Source organism: Rattus norvegicus, chromosome 14, assembly GCF_036323735.1.
Source record: "Rattus norvegicus strain BN/NHsdMcwi chromosome 14, GRCr8, whole genome shotgun sequence".
In the NCBI taxonomy this organism is placed as follows: Eukaryota; Metazoa; Chordata; class Mammalia; order Rodentia; family Muridae; genus Rattus; species Rattus norvegicus.
The window spans coordinates 83,580,905-83,603,958 of NC_086032.1; the positions used below are offsets into that span (position 1 = coordinate 83,580,905).

Sequence of the window (23,054 nt, forward strand, 5' to 3'; positions counted from 1 at the left end):
ATCCTAAACTCTGTGACAGAACCGTGCTACAGATGTATCAGTGAGGCTGGGTACCCTAAACAAAGAACTAAGGGCCAACTGGGGAATAACAAGACTGGGAGAAATCATCTTCCCAAGGGAAGAGCCTCCAAACTGATTGTCCAATACCAAGTGACCAGCCCTGAAAATAAATAAAGGTAACATTAATGGACTGAACAGATCATATTTATATACTCAGAAATATGCACACAGTGTAGGGACATGTATTGTGTGAACATGAGCCTCCGTCCTTCTTTGCCTGCCTAAGGTACCTTTTGATTGGTCAAAATAAAAATCTGATGGCCAAGAAGCTGAGGCAGGATGCTTTCTCCATCCGGGCGTGAAGGAAGTCGGATGTATGAAACTGAGGACGGGGAACCAGCCATGTGGCAAACAGAACAGAATAAACAGAATAACTGACTTATGAACTAGTTGGGAAACAAACTAGGAATTTGTTTGTAAAAGATGAGCCTCTGAGTTGTTATTCTGGAACTGGGGCAGACATAGAAAGTCTGAATGGTTATACACATTATAAACAGGGTTGGAGGGAAAAGGAAGGGGGAAAATAATGGAATTATATTTTAATTAAAAAAAAAATCCACAAACTCAGTAAACAGCTGATTTCCCACAGTTGACGTTCTATGCTGTAGAAAGAACAGTTTGTAGGCCAAGGAGAGCATCCACAGGCACCCCACAAACAGGAGCCTCCAAACTTGTTTAACACCAAGCCAAACCAAACAGAGAAAGCAATACAGCAGCAACAACAAAAGAAGCACACAAATTAAAGCCAAGCCTTACTTTCCAGGATCTGGCATCTGTGTGCACAGCAGTCGCAGAGACTGGAAACTCCTCCGGATAGAATGTATGTTTGCCATTCCCATAAACACAACTTCACAGTTTGGATAATACTCTGTAGAGAAAAACAACTTTAAAAACCCACAATACGGTCAATTCGCCAGCAAACGTGAAGGCGGCAAAGCAGCAGGAGCAAACGGTAGGCCACGGCAGATTCAGAACGGGCACAGGGCAAGAACTCTGTTTACTACCTCATCTGACCCTGGCTTTTCTACGCAGTTCGTGGGGAGCGGCAGGACGCTAGTGATTCATGTATGCACTGTGAGAGACAGCAGACTGAGAAACAGAGCCTCTACAGACCTGTGGGCAGAGGCCAGCTTTCCTATCCTTAAGGTTGGCACACAGGAGGAAGACGGTCTGCACCTCAGCCAAAGCTCATGGATGTCAAGGATCCAGAGAGACGCCCTGGCTTTCTGAGCACAGAGTGAAGAGCATGCTATGCCATTTACTGTAACTTACGCCTAGGCTGTGAGCGAGCTGCAGTGCAAGGACAGATGCTGCAGGGACAGGTCACACACCCACCTGGACACTCACAGCCCCCTCCTTTGGCTCGATTTGCCACAGCTGCTGCATAGGAGCGTGCGTCCAAGATCAAAAGCTTCTGTGGCTGGAGAGCTAAACTTTCTGTTCCTGAAGCATTTGACAGAGAGGCATCTGCAGACATCAAGAAGGGGATAAAAACTAAGCAAACCTAGCTCTCCTAGAACTGTGAACAACTAGTACTAGAGGCATATATAAAACAGAATAAAATGAACTCCAGTCAGTGAAGTCCCCTAGCTACACCCTGGCACTTGCCTTCAGTGTACTGTTTTGCCTCTTGAAATTGATAAGGATTTATTTTCCAAAAGCAATTCCCCAAGCACATTAGATGAAACTCCCACCTTGCCTGATGTCTTACTCCCATTCCTACCCCTGTAGCCCTTTCATAAAAGGAGGCATTTTCCTTCACAGACTGGAGACAACCCATGTCCTCATCCAAACACTTCATTCTTGTCACAATGGCAGGGAAGACAACACTAGGTTCTTAAATCAAGCTTGAAACAAAAGGTCTTCCGGTGCTTTGTCAAGACCTATCATCCTCAAACAAACTCACTGAATTCTCTCTTATAAGTAACTCTAGGGCTGGTGAGATGGTTCGGTGACTAAAAGTGCTAACTGCCCTCTTCTGGTGTGTCTGAAGTCAGCTACAGTGTACAGTGTATAAATAAATAACACTTTTAAAAAAGCAAAGTAACTTTATAGCCAGGTATGATGACGTATGCCCCAACAATCAGGAAGCAGAGACAGGCGGTTCTGTGATGTCAAAGCTACCTTGGTCTGTATAGTGAATTCCAGGACAGAGACTCAAAAAATCTGAAGTAACATTCTGTCACCTAAGAAAAGCCACTTTAAGAAAAGCTTTCCAGGTGGTTTTAAAAATTACTGCATGGGCCTAGTGAGCATCTTACCGAACTCCACATCAGAAAGATCCCCTGCATTGGGAAAGCCCCGACAACTGTTCCGAGTGGAAACCTTGCCAACACTTGACTGAGAGTCAGAAGCACAAGCCTTGGCCACTGACTGCACCAGATGTTCATCATCAGCATTCCGCCAGCCCCACCAGCTAACCTCGGGCTGTCCGCAGCGGGCAATGACGGCTCCATTGCTCTGGTGCCTGTGTGGAGACAACAGACAGTGAGTGCACTATTTCTTTTCTTTTTTTTCTTTTTTTTTTTTTGGTTCTTTTTTTCGGAGCTGGGGACCGAACCCAGGGCCTTGCGCTTCCTAGGTAAGCGCTCTACCACTGAGCTAAATCCCCAGCCCCGTGAGTGCACTATTTCAAGGCACCCATCGGATGCTCTGCACTCACATAAAAGGATGGGAGTTAACTGTAAATAGCCTGACCCTAGGTAAATCCGGGATTAGCTTCACATTTGTGCAATTAACAGGGACAGAATAACAAAACATACATAACTTCCTCAGTTGTCATCTGATCATAGTGCTCTCTGTGAAGTTATCAACAAATGGTAAGTGACTATTCTTAGAGAAAATGAACTGACACAATTTAGCTATTCTGAATCTTTATTTTTGGGAAATAAGATCTATGAATACTATACCAATTCTACTATGTAATAACTAAGTACAAACACCTCATTTCTGATACTGAACCTAGCACATGCAAGATGCTAAGGTACAGAACAAACTGCTTTGGCCTCACCTCTGAAGTCTACTGCAGTATCCACATAGTCACTACTGCTGGCTTGACGATTCTTTTCAAACCCATCCCGTCTTTGCAAGTGGAACATTCACCTGACCTACAGTGAAATCTTTTATATGGCTCTCCTGAGATGTCATGAGTCACAAGTTATTCTTACTATGGACACAGCACTCATGCATGACCCAGCTATGTTTCCTCAGGCTTCTCAGAGGGAAGAAATCACAGTCCCAGTAAATTATACTCTGACAGATCCTTTTCCAAAACCAGAAATGACTCTTAAGAGTCCACTCTGAGATGTGATTACATTTTCATGTGCTTTCCAGTATGTCAACTAGAAGGTTGGAAAAATGTTAATATTTAGTTGCAAAAAACAAAGTTCAGACCCATGCTATGCCATAGATAAAGTGTCAGATAGAGTGAAGTGAGCCCATCACAAAGGACATGTGCTGTTAGACTTATCACATAGTCAGAAGAGGCAAATCTAGAGAACAGTACATTATTGGCTACACCTCAGGAGAGAGCAGTGCGGAAGTAAGCAATGACTGCTAAAGGTGTGAGGTTTCATTCTGTATAGTGAAAATATAGGAACACTGATTGTAGACGGGTTACACAACTCTAAATGTAACATACTAAAGATTGCTAAATCGTATTAGCATACTTAAAGCTTTCTTAAATTATACAAGTAATCATCTGCTATAAAAATGGAGAGCTTGGGGTTGGGGATTTAGCTCAGTGGTAGAGTGCTTGCCTAGCAAATGCAAGGCCCTGGGTTCGGTCCCCAGCTCCGAAAAAAAGAAAAAAAAAAAGAAAGAAAAAATGGAGAGCTCAGTGAAGGACAGGCCTGGTACCCCACACTCCATGCCTGAACTCATGTAAAAGTAGGGGGAGGCAACTGACTCAACCAAGCTGTATCACGTGTTGTGGCATGTGATACACACGTGCACACACACACTGTTAAATAAAATTTTATAAATCTTTTAATTAAAAAATATTTTTGTTGTATTTTGTATTGTATGTGTCCGTCTGTTGTCTGTATGTGTGTAAAGGGAGAGAGGCCAGAAAAGGATAAAAGGCCTCCAGGAGCTGCAATTGCAGGCAGCTGTGAGTGCCCGGAATGGGTGCTGGGAATCAAGTTCCATCCATTGGAAAGAGCAGCAAATGCTCTTTTCCACTTAGCCAGCTCTTCAGCACCAATAAATACTTTTGAAAAATCTGCTATGCATAAGTCCACAGCTCCACCAATTCCATACACTGAAGAAAATGCCCACAGTCTTCACAATGCTCTTCAATTGCACACAGACAGTACCGACAAGTTTACACAGTCGTCCATTCCTTTTCCTTCTCTAGGAGACAATGTGAGAAAATTTCATCCTTAAATTCACAGGCAATAAGTTAATTTGGTGGTAACAAATCCCACTCAAGTTGCTTATAGGTTTTCAATTCTTCCTCACTGTGAGTGGCAAACAGCTCACAGCTCACATCATTACCAACATCGATCGAGCTGGCTCACATACAAATGAAACAAATGATGTGAAATTCCATGATTCTTGCTGTGTCTCCCTACTAGACTGAAAACCCACAGATCCAAATGACTGCAAACTTCCCAGAAAAGGGTGGAAGGGCCTTTCCCGAGAGCCCTGTCTCTGCAAGCCTTCCTAGCACTGTGACTGAACAGCAGATGGCACTCTGGTCTTGGGCTTTCAGGGCCAACTGGGTCACTACAAGTAGCAGTAATCAATCTCCTGAAAAGCTTTGTATTGAATGAAAGCCAGCTCAAAGACGAAAGTTACAATCACTTTCAAAGGTAAAAGAAAAGAGAAAACTAGATAAAGTAGATATTTTACCACTGTAACAAACAGAACTTGCCAAAATACAAAAAGGTAAAAGGTCTAGTAAAACCAACTTACTAAAGCACGGAATGCTTCCATTTTCCATGAAAGTGCAATGGTTTTAACTGCCTCTAATCCAGTGGTCAGGCAGATCCCCATCTGATGAGGCTCACACCAAGTGCGCAGAGACACTGTGAGCCCCACTGCAGATGGAGGTCTCCTGAGATCCTGCTGTGTTAGGGCAACTCGGTAGCTCTAATCAGGCCCTGGTTCAGCTCAGCATTGCCAAGCAACGCTAATGACCTCAGAAATCACTGCTGCAGCCCACACAGCCTGATCTGGGGAATGGTGGACTTAGGGGTATCTTGATACCTGTGGTGGTTTTAATGAAATGTGATGGGTTGAATGAGAATGGCCCCCATAGGCTCATATACTTAAATGTTTAGTCATAAGGAGGACCACTATTTGAGAAGGATTAGAAGGTGTGGCGTGACCATGCTGGAGGAAGCATGTCACTGGGGGCAGGCTTTAAGGTTTCAAAAATCCCATGCCAAGCCTTGCTCCCCCCCCCACGCCCACATTCTAGAGCCATGAATGCTGCCATGCTCCCTGCCATGATGACAAGGAACGAAACTTCTGAACCTGTAAGCCAGCCCCAGTTAAATGTTTCCTTTGTGAGTGTTGCCTTGGTCATAATGTCTCTTCACAGCAGCCAAATGGTAACTAAGACATCACCTCTGCTGGCACTGATGAGTGGCAGAGTGTCCCCAACATTCTTCAACACACCCCTAACAAAACTAAACAACACGGATTGTTCAATCCCAAACCAGAGGTCAGAGACATAAGACCATGTCCTTCCATCGAGAGAGCAGCTCCAGGAAGCCTGATTTACATGGCTACACCAAGAACTTTCAACCACAATCTCGACAGATTTTTCTCTCAAGGCTTGACAGTGAAAACTTCCGTGTGTGTGTGTGTGTGTGTGTGTGTGTGTGTGTGTGTGTGTGTGTGTGTGTGTGTGTGTGTGTGTGTGTGTGTGTGTGTTCTCTAGGTATCTAGAATGGGGAACCTCAGAACTCATGCCTTCTAGGATAGGATTATAGAAAAGAAAAGCTAATTTAAAAAAAAAAACAAACCACATTTTAAGGAGTTCTTAACTAGCATTCTTAGGCTTTCTGCCTAAAGGGAGAAAAATGGCTTTTACTGAAAGCCTTTTACTCAGAAAGAAAGAGCACTTCCCCCTTCTGCCCCAAGTCACAAGTCTCACAAAGGGCAGGCAGCCGACCTAACAGAGCTGTTGGTCAGAGCAGCAGTAGCTGCTCTCTCAGTCTCTTCAGCTCCCGTTCTCTAATTCCATGTCATTCATAGTACTTGAGTGACAGGTAAATTTGGTGACCTATTTGGTATCTGAAAACAAAACTGATGAAAATTGACACTGAAGGCTGAATGGCAGCGAGTGTCCTTCATGTTCTGTACTCAGGGTGGCATCAGATCTGCCTTCCGTAGGCTAAATGAACAAGCTGGCTACCTTCACAGGAAGGTCACAAGAAATATACCTTCCCAGAGCCTCAGTGTCGAAGTGCAATAGCTCCTGGTGTGGCAATTTTTAACTGTCATTATTTTGGCTCACTTTGGGCAGTCTAAAAAGTTTACAAATCAAAAGATAAAATGGAGAATATTAACATTATTAGAAACAATATGACTTCCTAAAAATTTAACGTAATTGTGTAACAGCAGAGTGGTCACTGATTTATAAAGCTAGTACTCAAGTATATTCTTTATTCCAAATGTCACTTAAAGGCATTTAAGTGTTAAGAGGCCCTCATTTACATAGTACAGCACATCTATTAGGTAAGAATTATCTTTCCTATTCTACTCATCAGAAGCAGACTGCAGTCAGTTAGAGTGGAGTCAGTTAAGAGTGCCACAGTCAGAACACACAGAGGGTCAGGGCTGTGACTCCAGAACCTACACCCTGTCAGTGTGTCACCAACCCTTTTAAAACATGCACCCTTTAGCTCTTACATAGATACCATTCCCTCAAAATAAAAACATCGTACGCAGGGAGGGGAAGGCTTATATGGAGCTCAGGACATAAGAATGTGTGCCTACCTCTCCAAGGGGGCAACAGATACTGGGTGGGGAGGACAGCCTTGGCAGAGATGCTGTGCTGCCATAGGCAATGCCAGCGATGCAGCTGTCCTGAGTCACCACTCTGGCGAGTCTCTCAGTGACACAGCTACTCCTGAGTCTTCTAGATCCCTCCGAGTCAGTCTTCACCCATGCTCCTATAAGTCACCTTAAAAGCTCCATGTGTTCAGCAAGACAGCCTCAGGGTCAACCATTTTTAGGTCTGTAGCTGGTGTCCCATCTGGGATTATAGAGGGGGCTGTTCATGTCCCCCACAAGACATTACACTTCTGCTCTCATGCCTTGGGTCTCTGAAATTTTCTAACCATGGCTGTTTCTAATTCATCTCAAAACAAGAATCCTTCCACATGTTAAAGTGACAATCACAAACACCATTAAAGTTCATTCAGCTCTATTCTAAATTTCACCAATCTTTCAACACATGCAGTGAGTATAAGAAAGACAAAGTCTCCCTGCGTAGTAGTAGCCCTGGTTAGCCTGGAAGTCCTTATATAGACCAGGCTAATCTTGAAGTCACACAATCTACCTGTCACTATCTCCTGAGTGCTAGGATTAAAGGTGTGCATTGCAACAGGTGGCCCAGACACTTTTCAGGGCTCACTGGCATTGCCGGCTACCATTCTGGACACAGTGGGTACTAGTGTTTTTCTTTCTGCAGGCACAGCATTACAATAAGGAAGCACGGGTGGCACTTGCCAGGGACTATCTGTGCCTGATCAGCAGCTGTCAGGACAGGGCTGAAGTACCTGGGGCTGGTGTGGCTTACATACCTGTAGATGACGGCGGGGATGCGCTTCCAGGATCTGAAGCCTGCCACGCTTTCTAGTTCTTTGTCAGTGATCCAGGCAGGTACTATGAGCTCTTGTGGATAACTACCACATAATCTGTTGGAAAGAAGAGAATGGTGGTGAGAAGAAAAAAAAAAAAGAGAAGGGGAGAAGATGGAGGAGAGAGAGGCAGAGGGATAGGATATGAGCTGTCATGGGACACTATTCACGCTATCACAAAGCCAGTTAAAGAGGCAACAAGGGGGCTGGAGAGATGGCTCAGTGATTTAGAGCACTGGCTGCTCTTCCAGAGGTCCTGAGTTTGATTCCCAGCAACCACATGGTGGTTTATTACCATCTATGAAGGGATCTTCTAGAATGACTCCTACAAATAAAAAAATACAGAAATAAACTTAAAAAACAAAATGCAATGAGGGTGCTTACCTAGCATTTTTTTTTTTTTGGGTTCTTTTTTTTTTTTTTTTTTTTTCCGGAGCTGGGGACCGAACCCAGGGCCTTGCGCTTCCTAGGCGAGTGCTCTACCACTGAGCTAAATCCCCAACCCCTTACCTAGCATGTTTAAGGATCTATATTCACCGGAGAAAAAAATGGCAGAGAAGAAACTGGGGGGCTGGGTTGGAGGGGAGGGGCTATTTGAGGTTTTGGCCTCCTAACCAGAATAGGCAAACATAATTTTTGCTTATATATACAAGTTATCTTTGGTGGTTCAATCAGATTTTGGAATCTGATAATCTAACAAGGAAAAAACAAGAGTTGAGGGACATTCTCACTGTCCATGATAATTCTGTTGTAAAGTGTGTGTGTGTGTGTGTGTGTGTATGTGAGAGAGAGAGAGAGAGAGAGAGAGAGAGAGAGAGAGAGAGAGAGAGAGAGAAAGTACAAAAAGAAGCACCTATGTCACCTCTCCTAACTTCGCTCTTCCAGGCTCCTTGTCAAGTTGAAGCATGAGAAGGACAAAGCCCACCAATTCAGACCTCCTCTTCAGATGAACTTACTCACCTGATCTGAACCAGGATGTCCTAATTTTAAGTAACAAGTGCAGCCAGGAGTTGTACAGATACAATACATACAGATAATCCCAACGAGCCAGATTAGTAATGTGAGTGAGCCATTAGCCATCATTTCTATAAAGCGCACTTCAGAAGAAACTACTTCCTATGCTCTCCACCTCGCACTCTCACCCCCTTGCTTGCTCAATTTAAAACAAAAGGTGGTTTTTGCATTCTAGTCAAGCTGGTGACTTGGGATACAGTACTTCGGACAGATTTTATTTACAGGGCAGTATTACTAGGTAATCTTCCTTCTGAACACTGAAAGCAGTATGAAACTGAATCCTAAAACTCAAAAACCATCTGTGCTGGCTAGTTTTTATGTTTACGTCACACAAGCTAGGGACATGTGAGAAGAAGAAAAGTTAAGAAAGTTTCTCCATAGGATTGGCTTGTAGGCATTTTCTTGATTTATGACTGGTGTGGGAGGGCCCAGCCTACTGGACAGATGATCCTGGGTGGTACAGAAGTCAGCTGAGCAAGCCATGGAGAGTAAGCCAGTACACAATACTTACCCAAGGCTTCTGTTCTTGCCCTGAGGCTCCTACCCTGAGTGCATGTGCTGACTTCCTTTGATGACTGTGATGTGGAACTATAAGCAAAATAAACCCTTTCCTTTTGAAGCTGCTTATTGGTAATGGTGTTTTACTTCAGCAATTGAAACCCTAAGATACCATCACCTCCACTGCCCTACTCCATGCATCAGAAGGAGACTTGAGACACAGGGTTTTGATTACTCAACACTACATCTCTTTTCTTTCTTCTTCTCAATTTCCAGAAGATAAAGAACCAGAAATTTAAAAGCCATTGAACCAGAAGGATGGTTGTGATTGAGAATTGCTACACAAACTTCCTAACACCCATCAAACTCTAAAAAATGACCTGTGACAGTGACCACGGCAACTAGTCTAATAGCTTATCTTATCCTTTTTATTTTGTTTTATGTTCCGGACTAGATCTGCCTCTTATTCGTTAGCAGTAGAATAAATGTTTCACAGTCCTGGAGGCTGACTTGTTCACATGAACTGGTGATTTTTATGCTCAGTGTCCAGCAGACACCACACCTATTCTATTCAGAAGTTTGCTTTTCTCACTGTTGGTAAGCCGTTCCAGTGTAAGAAAAGAAAGTTCGGGGTTGGGGATTTAGCTCAGTGGTAGAGCGCTTGCCTAGGAAGCGCAAGGCCCTGGGTTCGGTCCCCAGCTCCGAAAAAAAGAACCAAAAAAAAAAAAAAGAAAAGAAAGTTCCCGGTCCTCAGCTCCGGAAAAAAAAAAAAAAAAAAAAAAGAAAGTTCCACACAGCAAAGTGAAACTTAGATTTTCTATGGCTAATCTGTCTTCCAACCCGCCTCTGAGAACAGCTCCATGTGAAGCTCTCGTGTCCTTCTAACCTCCAGGTTCTCAACTCCTTGGCTAGGCCCCATGTGAAGAGTTGCAATGAGTAGTGGATTTTCCAGTGAAAACTGGCTAACCACAAACAGATCAAGAGAATGGGTATTACAATTTGAGGTAACTGAAAAGGATGATCAGCAATACAAAGAAACATATGAGTAGAATATATTCTCTCCTGGACTGTGCTGTTTCATAGAAACTAAGATTGACAAAGTCCCAGTGTTTAGCTTCCTTCTCTCACCAAAGCACTTACATGTTTTAAGTCTTAAGGAAACAGGTAATGAATGATTTAATAAGAGTGATTTAGCATTTAGTGGTTAAATGATCACAGCTGAGGAAATTTGTCATGAAGATCAGCCATGAGGGGTTGGGATATTAGTCAATAGGAAAAGTGCTTGTGCTATGCTAGCATGACTGTCCACGCTCAGATGGCCAGTGCCCATGTAGAAGGCTTGCTGTGGTAGGGTACGCCTACAGTCCCAGCACTGGGGGCAGAGACAGGAGGTTCTTTAGAGACTGCTGGTTAGCTAGTCTTACTGCCCTGGCAAGCCTCGGGTTCAGTGAGAGACCCTGGCTCAAAACTAAGGTGACAAGTGATAAAGTAAGACTCAAAAGTTCACAGCTGCTGGCCTCTGCCTACACCTGCACAGGTGTGTGGACGCACGAGGGCACAAACACAGACAAAAGCAAGCACTGTTTGTCCTTGCTTTTAAGTGCAGTGACTCCATAATGCCAGAGTGCTGATGAATACACACGACTACCCAGTAAGCACGGTATCATCTAGACATGCATGTGGCAGGAAGAAAGGAGGCCTGCAGAGGTTAAAAGAGAGGTTTCAAGAATTTTGTAAGCAAGAATCATTTTCCACTCCAGAAATATTGAACAAAAAGTTCAACAAGGACTCTGAAGTGCACAAATTTAGAGTTAATAAACAAAATTCTATTTTAAGGTACCTGAATTTAATGTCCTGCCACTTGAGAACTGGGGCTTCTGGAAAAGGTACTGGCTGTGAAACACAGCCTACAGATACCCATGTAACTCACTTGTATTTCTCATTGATGTTGGAAATCCTCCAGGCATTGTTCATATCAAAACCCATCCGCTCCACTTCATTCTTAAACCTTGACGTTACATGTTCCCCTAGAGACAGACAGCAGAAACAAAGAAATAAACACCACTTTGCAAAATGAAAACAAAACCACCACTACCTTTGCTCTTCTATTTCAATTGCTTTAAAGGCAGGAATATAGAAATTGATAACATATATTTAGCTTTAGTCAAAAACTGGGCAGGTTGAGACTACAGAAAGGGGGTTGGGGATTTAGCTCAGTGGTAGAGCGCTTGCCTAGCAAGTGCAAGGCCCTGGGTTTGGTCCCCAGCTCAGCAAGTGCAAGGCCCTGGGTTTGGTCCCCAGCTCCGGGGGGGGGGGGGGGAAGATCCTAGAGATCTGTAAGAATACACCTTCTCACCTACCTATAACGTGGTCACATCTCTCTTAAATATGGCCCTTTATCCCTTAAGACTGTATCAAAGGTAGATCCAGACCGAAATCTAAAGTGCTTTTCTTCTTAGGAAGTATATGGGTCTAGAGCAGTAACTTACTAAACAAAACCACTGAGCAGATCCCTGATGTGTACAACCAGTCTTGGAAGCTATAAAACAAATGAGGGTGGGGCTTCAAGAAAGCACGACAAACAAAAGCACACAGCGGACTACTCTAGAGAGGGGATAAACTTGTGTTCTCCCTGGGAGATGAGCTTCAGAACAGAAAAACACCGGACTGCTTGGATGAAAGCCAATCCTATAAAACTATGTTCCATTTAAACAACTTCTCTTGAGTTTAAGCTAAGTATCACATGATATTAAGTATCTTCCGGAGGAAGAGCTCAGAAAAGATGATGTTCAGACAGGCAAGAAGAAATAACAGTTAAATCTGGTCCATTTGAAAAGTTTTAGAAGCAACATAGGAGACTCCCAAATAAGATAAAAAGCAATCTGAACAGAGGTGCCATCTGTCTACAAATTGTAAGGAGTATTTATTGGCCCTTAGGAAAAATAAACAGGGAGACTTTAACATAAAAGACAAAGCTGTAAAACTGTGGCAACTTTCAAGTTTGTTAAAAGAAAATATCCCAAGGAGGGGGAAGAGATGGCTTAGAAGTTAACAGCACTGGTTTTTCTTCCAGAGGTCTTGAGTTCAATTCAGAGCACCCACATGGTGGCTCACAGCTGACTATAATAATGAGATCCAATGCCCTCTTCTGGTGTGCAGAGGTATATGAAAACAAAGTACCCATAACGTCCATAGTCCAGAAGAAGGCATAGAATCCCCTAAAACAGGAGTCACAGATAGTTGTGAGCTGCCATGTAGGTGCTGGGAATTGAACCATGGTCTTCAGAGAGAGTAGCCAGTGCTCTTACCTGCTTAGCTATCACTGAAGCTCCAATGTCTGTCTTTAATTCTGAATTCTTCCTAAGTTAATCTAGCATAGTGTTTCCTTTCCTCTCATATTTTTCCTCTTATATTTCTCACTTTTTCTCCCTATACTATTTTTAATAGTATTTTGACTTTATTTTAATGGTTTTTGGAGACAGGGTGTCAAACACAGCCTAAGTTGGTTTAAAGGCTGATCCTCTTGTCTCTGCCTCCCCACTACTAGAATTACAAACATACTCCCCATGCCCTCCCTACTAGCTTTTAATTTAAAAAACAAACACCTCATGCTTTTATCTTTATTTATGTATTTATTCATTGTTATTTTATGTATAAATGCAGGTTCATGGTACACACGTGAGTCAGAGACAACTTGTAGGATCAGTTCTCTTCTGTCTTGAGTTCTAGAGATCGAATTCAGATTATAAGCAACAAGCACTTTTACCTGCTGAAACATCTCACTGGCCCATGTTTTTACATTTAATTAAATTTTTTTAGATTTGCATGTTTTATTTATTTTTTAGATTTATGTTTTATTTTCTATGTGTGGTGTTTAGCCTGCAAGTAAGCATGTGCGCCTCTAAGGTGGAAATTTCTGATTTCTTTGGAGACTCGATTGTGTCATGTGAAGTTTTTCTGGAAGCTGTCTTATAAAAGCATGTTCCCGCTGAAGCAGGCATGTGGGAGATGTTTTGCTGAGAACAGACAATGGTGTTTTCTGGAGCTGCCTGGAAAAAGGGCATGTGATGCTTTGCTAGAGAGGGCAGACAGTTGAGAGAATGTGTGATGTTTGGAAAGGGACAAACATCCAACAGACAGTGGACAGCACTGTGTGGCATTGGTTCTCCTTGCCACTCTTTGCTGACCTTTGTTGGGCTTTGCTGGTACTGGTCTTCTCTGACTATGCTGTGTGGCATTAGTTCACCTTGCAACTCTTTGCTGGTCATTTTTTGTTTGACTTCATAGAGAGAAACACACCAAAGAAGTTCTGGTGGTGTTCTGGTAGACTTGGTCTGACTGGCAGAGTTTTGCAGTTTCTTCTGGATCAACCTGCTGCTGCTGACTCACGAGTGGTGTTTGCGAGTGGACTGAGCTGCCTATGCTGATTCTAGTGAACTGAACTGCTGATATCCTGACATCACAGGTCGGATTCGCTCCAAAGAACTATTGTTAAACAGGTCTACACCCTCCTTTGCCCTATTAACCTTTCTTTTCCATTACCTCTGGTGGGCAGTGGGCTAGAAGGGAGGTTAAAGCCTTTAAGTATACTTACTAAAGCAGGTTTTGAAAAATCTAAGCCTACACACCACTCTTTTGCTTGGTGCCCTCAGAAGACAGTAGAAGGAGTGAGATTCCCTGGGATTAGAGTTAGAGGATTTTGAACCTGAGCCTTCTGCAAGAATGACAAGTGCTTTAAACCCCTGAACCATCTCTCCATCCCCCTCACTCATCTAATTTCTAAAACACGTTCTCACAAATAGGATATCTTTTTTGTTTTACTGCTACTTTTATTTTTTTCCTAAATCCCCTATGTTCTCTCCTACCCTCCACAGTTTACCGACTTGTCTTTTCCTCTCTATTCAACCTTTCCCTGCCTCTGGCATCTCATCCATTTGGTGTCACTGGTTACCCTGAGTAGTTACAACCTCACAGCACAGCACATGAGTTTTGCCATATTCTGTCTAGCAAGTCACGATTAATGTAGGAGTGAGCTTCATCGGGTTAATCTTGTGTGGTTTGACACTGACATTTTCTTCTCTCTCAGTGGGAGTAAGGCTCCAAGATTAAGCTTTTCAATAAGAATACCTACAAATACAACCAGAAGGGACACCCAAACCACCTGATTTCCAATCATAAAGTAGGAACAGAAGAAACATGAAGAGACAGAATATTTTAACTCCTCAAGATGAACTAAATTCAAGAGTTAAAGAAGATATCAGCAGGAGCACAAAGTCAGCAAAGTGGACGAAAAAAAAATCAGCAGCACAGATGATAGATAGAACATGGAAGAAAAATTCAGCAAGAAGATTGTTATTTTAGAAAAAAAGTTGGAAATGAAGAACTTAGTGAGTCAGATTCAAAAAACAAAAACAGTGGAAAGCATTATCACAGTCCAACCATGCAGAGGAATCTCAGGAACCAAGGCCAAGGTCAAGTAAAGACCAGATAAAAGCATAAATAAAAATAACCAGGTATGGCGCTACACACATTAATTCTAGTACTCAAGAGGCAGAAGCAGATGGATCTCGAAGTTCAAAGTCAGCCTAATCTACATAGGAAGTTCCAAGACAGCCAGGACTATATAGGGACACCCTATCTCAAAAACAAATATAACTTTAACACTGATAAACAGAGACACGACCAAACCTAAGATCTACACGACAGAAGAAGCAGCGATGAAAAGCTAAAGGCTGGTTGGAGTGTTGGCTCAGCAGTTAAAGGTGCTTGCTGCTCAAGCATGAGGACTGGAGTTCAGATCCCAGCATATGTGGTGTTTCTGGGACCTGAACACCAAGAGGCACAGAGACAGGATTGCTGCAGTTCACTGGATCTCAGTCTAACTGAACACCATGAGGTCCATGTTCACGGGAAGACACTACCTCAAAAAGGCACCTGAATGCACTATACTTACTCATAAACATACGCAGTCAATCAATCAATACTAAAGGTATAAAATATGTTCAATGAAATAGTAACAAAAATTCCAAAATCTAGAGGAAGGACATTCAAATATGAGAGATATTCAAAATCTCAAACAGACATCACCAGAGAACTTCTCTAATACATATTAAGAGTCAAGTGTCAAAAACATAAAACAAAAAATGTTATAAACTGTTAAGAAAAACACCTAGCAATGACAAACACATCAGAATATCCTGAGATCCCTCATCAGTAACCCTAAAAACAGGTAAGCACTCTATGACTTAGTTCAAGCCCTTAAGGTAAATAACTGCCAACTACGACTGCTACAGCCAGCACAGCTATCTTTGAAAACTAAGACATGTAAGTCATTTCCAAACAAGCATGAACTAAAGCAGTTTCTGGCTATCCAGCCAATACTGCAAAAGGTAGTTAAAAAGACACTTCACAGGAGGAAAAAGGACAGTTTCAATCCCAAGTACATAGGACAGAATAAAGTTCATGAGTTTAGATGAACACTGGAGAACTAGAGAGGAATTTAACATGTTCAACATAGTAAAACAGCAAACCCTTAAAATTAACAGGAGAGGAGCACAGGAACCATGCAACCAGGAAAACTACAGCAATCAATAAACACCTCTTAGTATTGACTAAGTGTAAACTTCAATGTACTAATACAAAGATGCAGGACCAGCTGCCTGGCCCAGCTGCCTGGACTAGCTGGCAAGACTGGACTATCTGTGGTCAGCAAGAAAATCATTTCATTGGCAAGCCCACAAATTAAGAGTCAAAGGATAAAAGAAGAGAGAGAGAGAGAGAAAAAAAAAAAAAAAAGGTCAGAGGATAGAAGCCTATAAATGAAAAAACAAAACAAAACAAAAACTGGAAGCCCCAAACAGGGGACAATAGTTACTGCTATTCTCATTTTGATAAAGCAGATTTCAAATCAAAATAGCTAGAAGAGACAAAGGAAGTCAATATATTAACAAAGAACAATTTACCAAAAAGATCTAACATAAGTACATATGCATCAAATGTTGGGGCTTCCAATTTTATAAAGCAAATGTTAACGAACACAAAGGGTCACACAGTTCCTGATACAATAACTGTGGGTAACTTCAATATTCAACTCTCACCTTTAGACATACCCTCCAAATAAAAATCCACAAAGCAACTTCAGAGTTAAGACCAAATGAATATAGCAGACTTCTGCAAAAATATACAGAATATACATTCTTCCAGTAATCCCTGGAGCTACCTCTGAGACAGACACATAAGACATAAAGCACATCTTAACAACAGCCTAATAACTGATATAAATTCTAGTATCTTCTCAGGTCTCGTGGAATAACACTAGAAATAAATTAGTAACAGGAGAAGCTACAGAAACTGCATAAATATTTAAGAACTAAATGACTCACTAAAGAAACTAGGGAGGAAATTGTAAAATTTCTAGAATCAAATAAAAATAAAAATGCAATTTATCAGAACATTTGGGACACATCTACTAAATGTCTTAAGAGTAACATTTATAGCTGTATTTACATAAAAAATACAAAACACTTACTCTCTGGGCAGTGGTAGTACACACCTTTAATCCCAACATTCCAGAGGCAGAGAAATTTGAGGCCAGACTAGTCTATAGAATGAGTTCAAGGACAGCCACATCTACAGAGAAACCCTGTCCTAAACAAATAAAATATAAAAAGACACAGACACAGACACACACAGACACACAGACACACACACACACACACTCTTTCTCTCTCTCTCATACATACTTACATCCATATTATCTATAGTCAATACAAACATACATAAAAACAAATGGTCTTAATTTTTTAAATATTACATTTATTGATGGTGCTGGGGGTACATACTACAATACATGTGCAGAAGTCAAAGGACGACTTTCAGGAGTTTGTTCTCTGGTCCTGGGGACAGAACCCAAGTTAACAGCCTTGGTGACATGTACTTTTACCTACTTAGAAATCTCACTGGTCCAATACATATTTCTCAAAAAATAATGAATATATTTAAAGGCTGGAAAGATGGTTCAATGGTTGTAAAAGTGTTTGCCATGCAAACCTAATAAGCTGAGTTCAGATTCCAGGAACCCAGGTAAAAAGCCAAACACAGTTACACACATCAGTAATCCCAGAAAGCACAGGAGAGATGGAGATAGGAGAAACCACCCAGAGGCTTATGAGCCAGCTAGCTTGGAGTACACAGCACAGCAGCAAACATGCACATTCACTTTCAAAAACTACCTACCATATTTACTCACAGGACCCTTAACAGCTAAGAAACTGGAGCAAGAATACATGTCTAATAACAGATTAATCAATAAAAGAAAATATACACACACAATGAAATTTTTTTATTAGAAAAATTTTATATGTATCTGTATATGTTTGAGAGGCATGATGCTTGCTTCAATGTGAAAGTCAGAGGACAATTTGCAGGAGTCAGCTCTCCCCGCCACCACGTAGGCCCTATTGATCAAACTCAGGGCATCAGGCTGGCAGAGCAAATGCTTTTACCAACTGAGCTACCTCACCCACTGCAAGGCAATTTTAATCAAGATTAGAGAAACTATTATTGCAACAACATATAGGAAAACAGAGGTAGGCATCATTATTGTTAAGCAAAACAAGTCAGACTCAGGGAAAAAAAGCTTATGTGGGAAAACTGTTTGACCTCCATGGGTACTGCACATGCATGGTTCATATAAAGAAATGCAGGCAAAAATTCATACACAAAGTAATTCTTTTAATCTAGAAGTGTGGGGGGGGGGGGAGCACTCGAGCTCAAGCACACATGTACACCTGTATGGGTAAAAATGTAGCTGTCAGTCACTTATCTAGTAGCACCATGCCTGGCTGTGCCCATGCTCCCCACCATAATGATGCACTAACCTCAGAGACTGCAGACCAGCACCTCAGTTAAATGCTTTCTTTTATAAGAACTGCCTTGGTCATGCTGTCTCTTCACAGCAGCAGGATAGTGACTAAGACACCACAATTTCCTCACCATGGTGGTCTGTCATAAACTGTGAGTCAGAATGACTCTCTCCATTGTTAAGCTACTTCAGCAGGGGTTCTGTCACAGCAATGAGAATGTAAGTACTCCAGAAGCGGAGGACATTTGGGCCAAGGCTGCAGTCCTGAGTCTACTGCCTGTCTGCATTTGAGAGGAGGCAGATACTTAACAACAGTTAACAAAGACATTCAAGGTTCACAAGTGAATCCACAGCAATGCTGAGACCTCTTCCTAGGGTGAGGAAGTCCTCCAGAAGTGGATGCAAAATGACTGGTTCCACTATGACAGGCTTAACAGCTCAACAGTAAAATTTACATGAACAGCAAGACAATGAGTTACAGAGCCATCCCATGTCCCTGTCTGCTGACACAGTCAGTGCTGAACAGGAGAGAAGCCATCAAAGGCTCTATGTATGGCTGAAAGACTAAACCAAAGTCTATACCTCAGAGTCTATGCTATGCTCTCATGTTCTGGGCTACACTATACTCTGAAATATTTCACATGTTGTTTCATCCTAGAGAAAACATAACAATGTGGCTGTCTAGTGTGCTCCTGTTGTAATAAGCTGTGGCTACCAACATTCAACATGTTGAGAAGGCATTAGAACCATGAGAGCTGGAATGAAAAATGGCAGACATTTTTATCTTTGTATACATAGTATACCTATGTAAAAGGAAAAAAACCCTAAACGTAGTCTCTCATTCTCTCTCTCTTTCTCTCCCTCTCCCTCCCCCCACCCCCATCCCTCCGTCCCTCCTATCTTCCGTCTCTTTCTCCAAGTAATGTCAGTAACAGTCCCTATAGTGACAGCAGTAAGCATTAGTGTGAACACATGTGCATCTTGAGAAGAAAAAAAGCAGCCTTCAGTCCAGAGAATCTCCGACCACCACTGAGGAAGACACTGCAGCTGTGTGAGTTCATAAGCCTCGTGTATAGGAGGTACAAGAATATTTACTGAATTGAACCCTGGCATTAACACACTTGATCTTCAAGATACCCTTGTTAATTTGGAGAGGAAGAATATGAAATAAATGTTCCAGTTTGACAAGCAAAGGAAACTGAAGGTCACAAAGTTTAAGTATTATTTTCAATTAAACAGTATGGGCTTGATTTCAGACTTTTGAATTCTAAAATCAAGACTTTACCCACTACATGACCCCCACCCCCACCCCAACGCCCACATCCCCCATGTCTCCCAGACTGTAGAAAGACAGAGGACACTGGAGAGCTGTTTGGTTGGTATATATCATCAGGAAGGAAAGCGCCTGAAGGCCCAACCTGAGGACAATCCATTTTAGGAATGTCTTACACGGCAGCTAAAATTACCAAGGGAACAGAGAAGTTCTCTTTTTAAAAGTTTGTTGTGAAAGCTGGGTGTTGATGGCAAATACCTTTAATCCCAGCACTTGGAAGCAGAGGCAGGCAGATCTCTGTGAGTTCAAGGCCAGCCTGGTCTATAGAGTGAGTTCCAGGACAGCCAAGGTTACTGTCTTACTCAGGGTTTCTCTTCCTGCACAAACATCATGACCAAGAAGCAAGTTGGGGAGAAAAGGATTTATTCAGCTTACACTTCCACACTGCTGTTCCTCACCAAAGGAAGTCAGGACTGGAATTCATATAGGGCAGGAAGCAGAAGCTGATGCAGAGGCCATGAAGAGATGTTACTGGCTTGCTTTCCCCGCCCTGCTCAACTTGCTCCCTAAGAGAATCCAGGACCACCAGCCCAGGGATGGTACAACCCACAAGGGGCCCTTCCCCCTTGATCACTAGTTGAGAAAATGCCTTACAGCTGGGTCTCATGGAAGCATTTCCTCAAGGGAGGCTCCTTTCTCTGTGATAACTCCAGCTTGTGTCAAGCTGACACATAAAACCAGCCAGTTCAGATACACAGAGAAACCCTACCTTTTTTTTTTTTTTTTTTTGTCGTGAAAGAACAAAATAGGGGCAAGCAGGCAACTCAAGTCAGAGAATGGGTACCTCTTAAAATTAGTGTCATAAACAAGAAGATGCAACAGGATTCACTTCTCTACGCTTATTATTCTATAAGATGACAGAAAAATTGAAATAATATACAATGGTTAATTTAAAACTTAGCAAATGTAGATTTGTACCCTTTGTTATCTGTAACATTACAATAAAAAAATTTAAAGAGCCACATTTTTCGTTTGTTTTGATTTGAGACAGGATCTTACTATGTAAGGCTAGTCAGTCTAGAACTTACAATGTAGACCAGGCTAGCCTTGAACTCACAGAGATCTGTTGCCTATCTCCTGAGTGCTGGGATTAAAGGTGTGCATCACCACACCCAGCACGAGCCATTTATATTAGTTGAAATTCGTTAAAACACAGTGACAGGGGCAAGGAAGATTACTCAGTACAGTGCTTGTTGAGCAAGCACAAGCACCTACATTTGGATCCCTAATAACCATGTAAAAGCAGAGCACCAGGGCCCACGCCTATAATCCTCCTGGGAAGGCAAAGACAGAAACTGCTGGAGCTTGGTGGCCAGTGAAAACTGGTGAGCTCTAACCTGTCTTAAAAAATAAGGTAGCCAGCCACTGAGGAAGACACCCAACATCACTCACCTCCATATATGTATGTAGTTACACACACACACACACACACACACACACACAAATATTTTTCTGTCTCACTTGCCCGCTCGCTCACTCACACACATACATACAGATGTCATTTTAGTAAAAGACCAAGGAAAATGTAAGAGAATAAAGTGAGAAATTAAGTATTTTTACATAAATGTCCAAGGCTAATCTCATTCAAAGCCTATTAAATGCTATTTAACACATACACAAAATGTACAGCTTCCTTCCACTAGGGCTCTATAATCCCCACAACCTTTCTTATAGTCATTTTAGGACTAGGAAGCTAATATATCAAACACAGTTTTCCACCTCCCCCTTAAAAGCAGGAAATATGTCTTACTAAACTTAGAGTAACAGAAGAAAGCTAGATGACCGAGATTGTCAAGTGTGACTCCTGTAGGTTCCCATTCCATGATAAAGGCCTCCAAGCAAAGCTTCCTAAGCAGTCTGGCCTACCTGGTCTGCACAGGTCTCCATGCTGCTCTTTTTCACTGGCATAGACCTCCATGCACCAAGCATGGTATGCAAATGAGAAGAGATCTTCTATTTTTCCAGGTGGTCGGATTGCATTGTTTAATCTCTTAAGCCAATCTTGACACTGCTCAAAGGTTGGGAACTGACACCTTTGCAAAGCAAAAACAGGTATAAATGTCATCAGGTGACAGTCGATAATCAAGTCTAAGAAAAGCCACCATTCAAGAGTATCTATTCATAATGAAGATGAGTGAAGAAAGTGTCAGAGACAGTCATTTACTACTACTTACAATAAAGACAGATTTTAGCCAGTGGTGCCAAAGGAAAAGGAAGGAAGTTGGACATGTGGAAAATCTATTATTTTGATCTAACGAATCTCTTCTAAAAGTAATTAACAGTGATTATCAAAGTAAAGGACTGGCTTGCACCTTTGATGATCAGGGCTCACTCTACTTCTTTAGCATGTTTTACAGTTATCTCTCTTAGGAAATGTGTTCAGAAAGCCCTTTTTCTTTTGCTGTGATGTAATAGACCATCCTAAAACACAGACCACGATCCTATCCACAGTCAGTCGGGAGATGGTTTCAAAACGTGGTTACTTAGCAACCAGGACCAACAGACCCAAGTAAGGCAAAGCACACACAGACACCCAGCTACAACCACAGAGAACAAAACAGTTCCATTACCAATAGCAATTTTCAGTGTATACCATTAAGGGGTTAAAATAATTAGTACAAATTGATATTTGAGGGCTTGCTTTTATCTTTATTTTTAGATGCAGTGCTACAAACGAAAACTAAGCAAACTTTTAAATCTGAGTGGCTGGCAATTATCTATCAAAAGTATAATGTGTGTGGTATGTGGCGGCTCGTTTCTGTGTCCCCAGTACTTAGAAAGCTGAAACAGGAGCACTGCAGCAAGTCTCTGGCCCCCGTGGGCTGCACAGAGTTTCAGAAAGACAAACATGAGCAGCTAAAGAGGCGTGTTAAATGTCAGCCTTAACAGGAGGTCACTAAAGCCTTCCTTTGTCCCAGTGAATGCAGTTCATCAACATGGTAATACCGTGTTCACTAGTATCCCAAAACAGTTCAAAGGAGTAAAGTGAAAATGTCAGGAACATATCTAGAACTACTAAATTAAAAACCTATTTGGACATCATTTTGCAACCATCAGAGTTAAAATTAGGTTTAATAAAATCATGAATGAATGTTAAAATTAGAAAAATTTTGATGAGAAACAAGACACCTGCATTTTCTCAAAATGTTTCCCACAGATCGTTTATTAGTTATAAGAAAATGTAGAAATTATACAGAAATTGAATAACATTTTGACTGGTCTAATCAAAACTCATCAATAAGGGACAACTGGATTGATTGTCTCTGGATGTAACACAATACCTTGAAAAGGAGTGTATGTGTGTGTTTTGTGTATCCCAGTTGTAGACACATAATTTCAATTTAATTTTGAGGAAACTTTAGACGCATAAGATGAGAAACAATCTATTAAAACAGAAAACTATATTATTCAGGACATCATTAGAGCAGGACAGTACATTTAGCAAATGTATTATAAAGTAAAACTGTGA

General features: G+C 41.8%; 1 protein-coding gene across 27 annotated transcripts in view; it reads right to left on the bottom strand.

Annotated features, from left to right (window-relative positions):
- Positions 1–23,054, bottom strand: part of Mtmr3 (myotubularin related protein 3) — a 120,509-nt gene that overhangs the window by 16,840 nt on the left and 80,615 nt on the right. For all 27 annotated transcript variants that reach the window (XM_063273211.1, XM_039092046.2, XM_006251302.5 and 24 more), the window contains 6 exons: positions 21,452–21,618; positions 11,320–11,416; positions 7,821–7,934; positions 2,322–2,527; positions 1,396–1,527; positions 817–928 (listed from right to left, as the gene is read on the bottom strand). In XM_063273211.1, the coding sequence (XP_063129281.1) occupies positions 817–928; positions 1,396–1,527; positions 2,322–2,527; positions 7,821–7,934; positions 11,320–11,416; positions 21,452–21,618 (828 nt within the window). The remainder of the gene's footprint in view (positions 1–816; positions 929–1,395; positions 1,528–2,321; positions 2,528–7,820; positions 7,935–11,319; positions 11,417–21,451; positions 21,619–23,054) is intronic.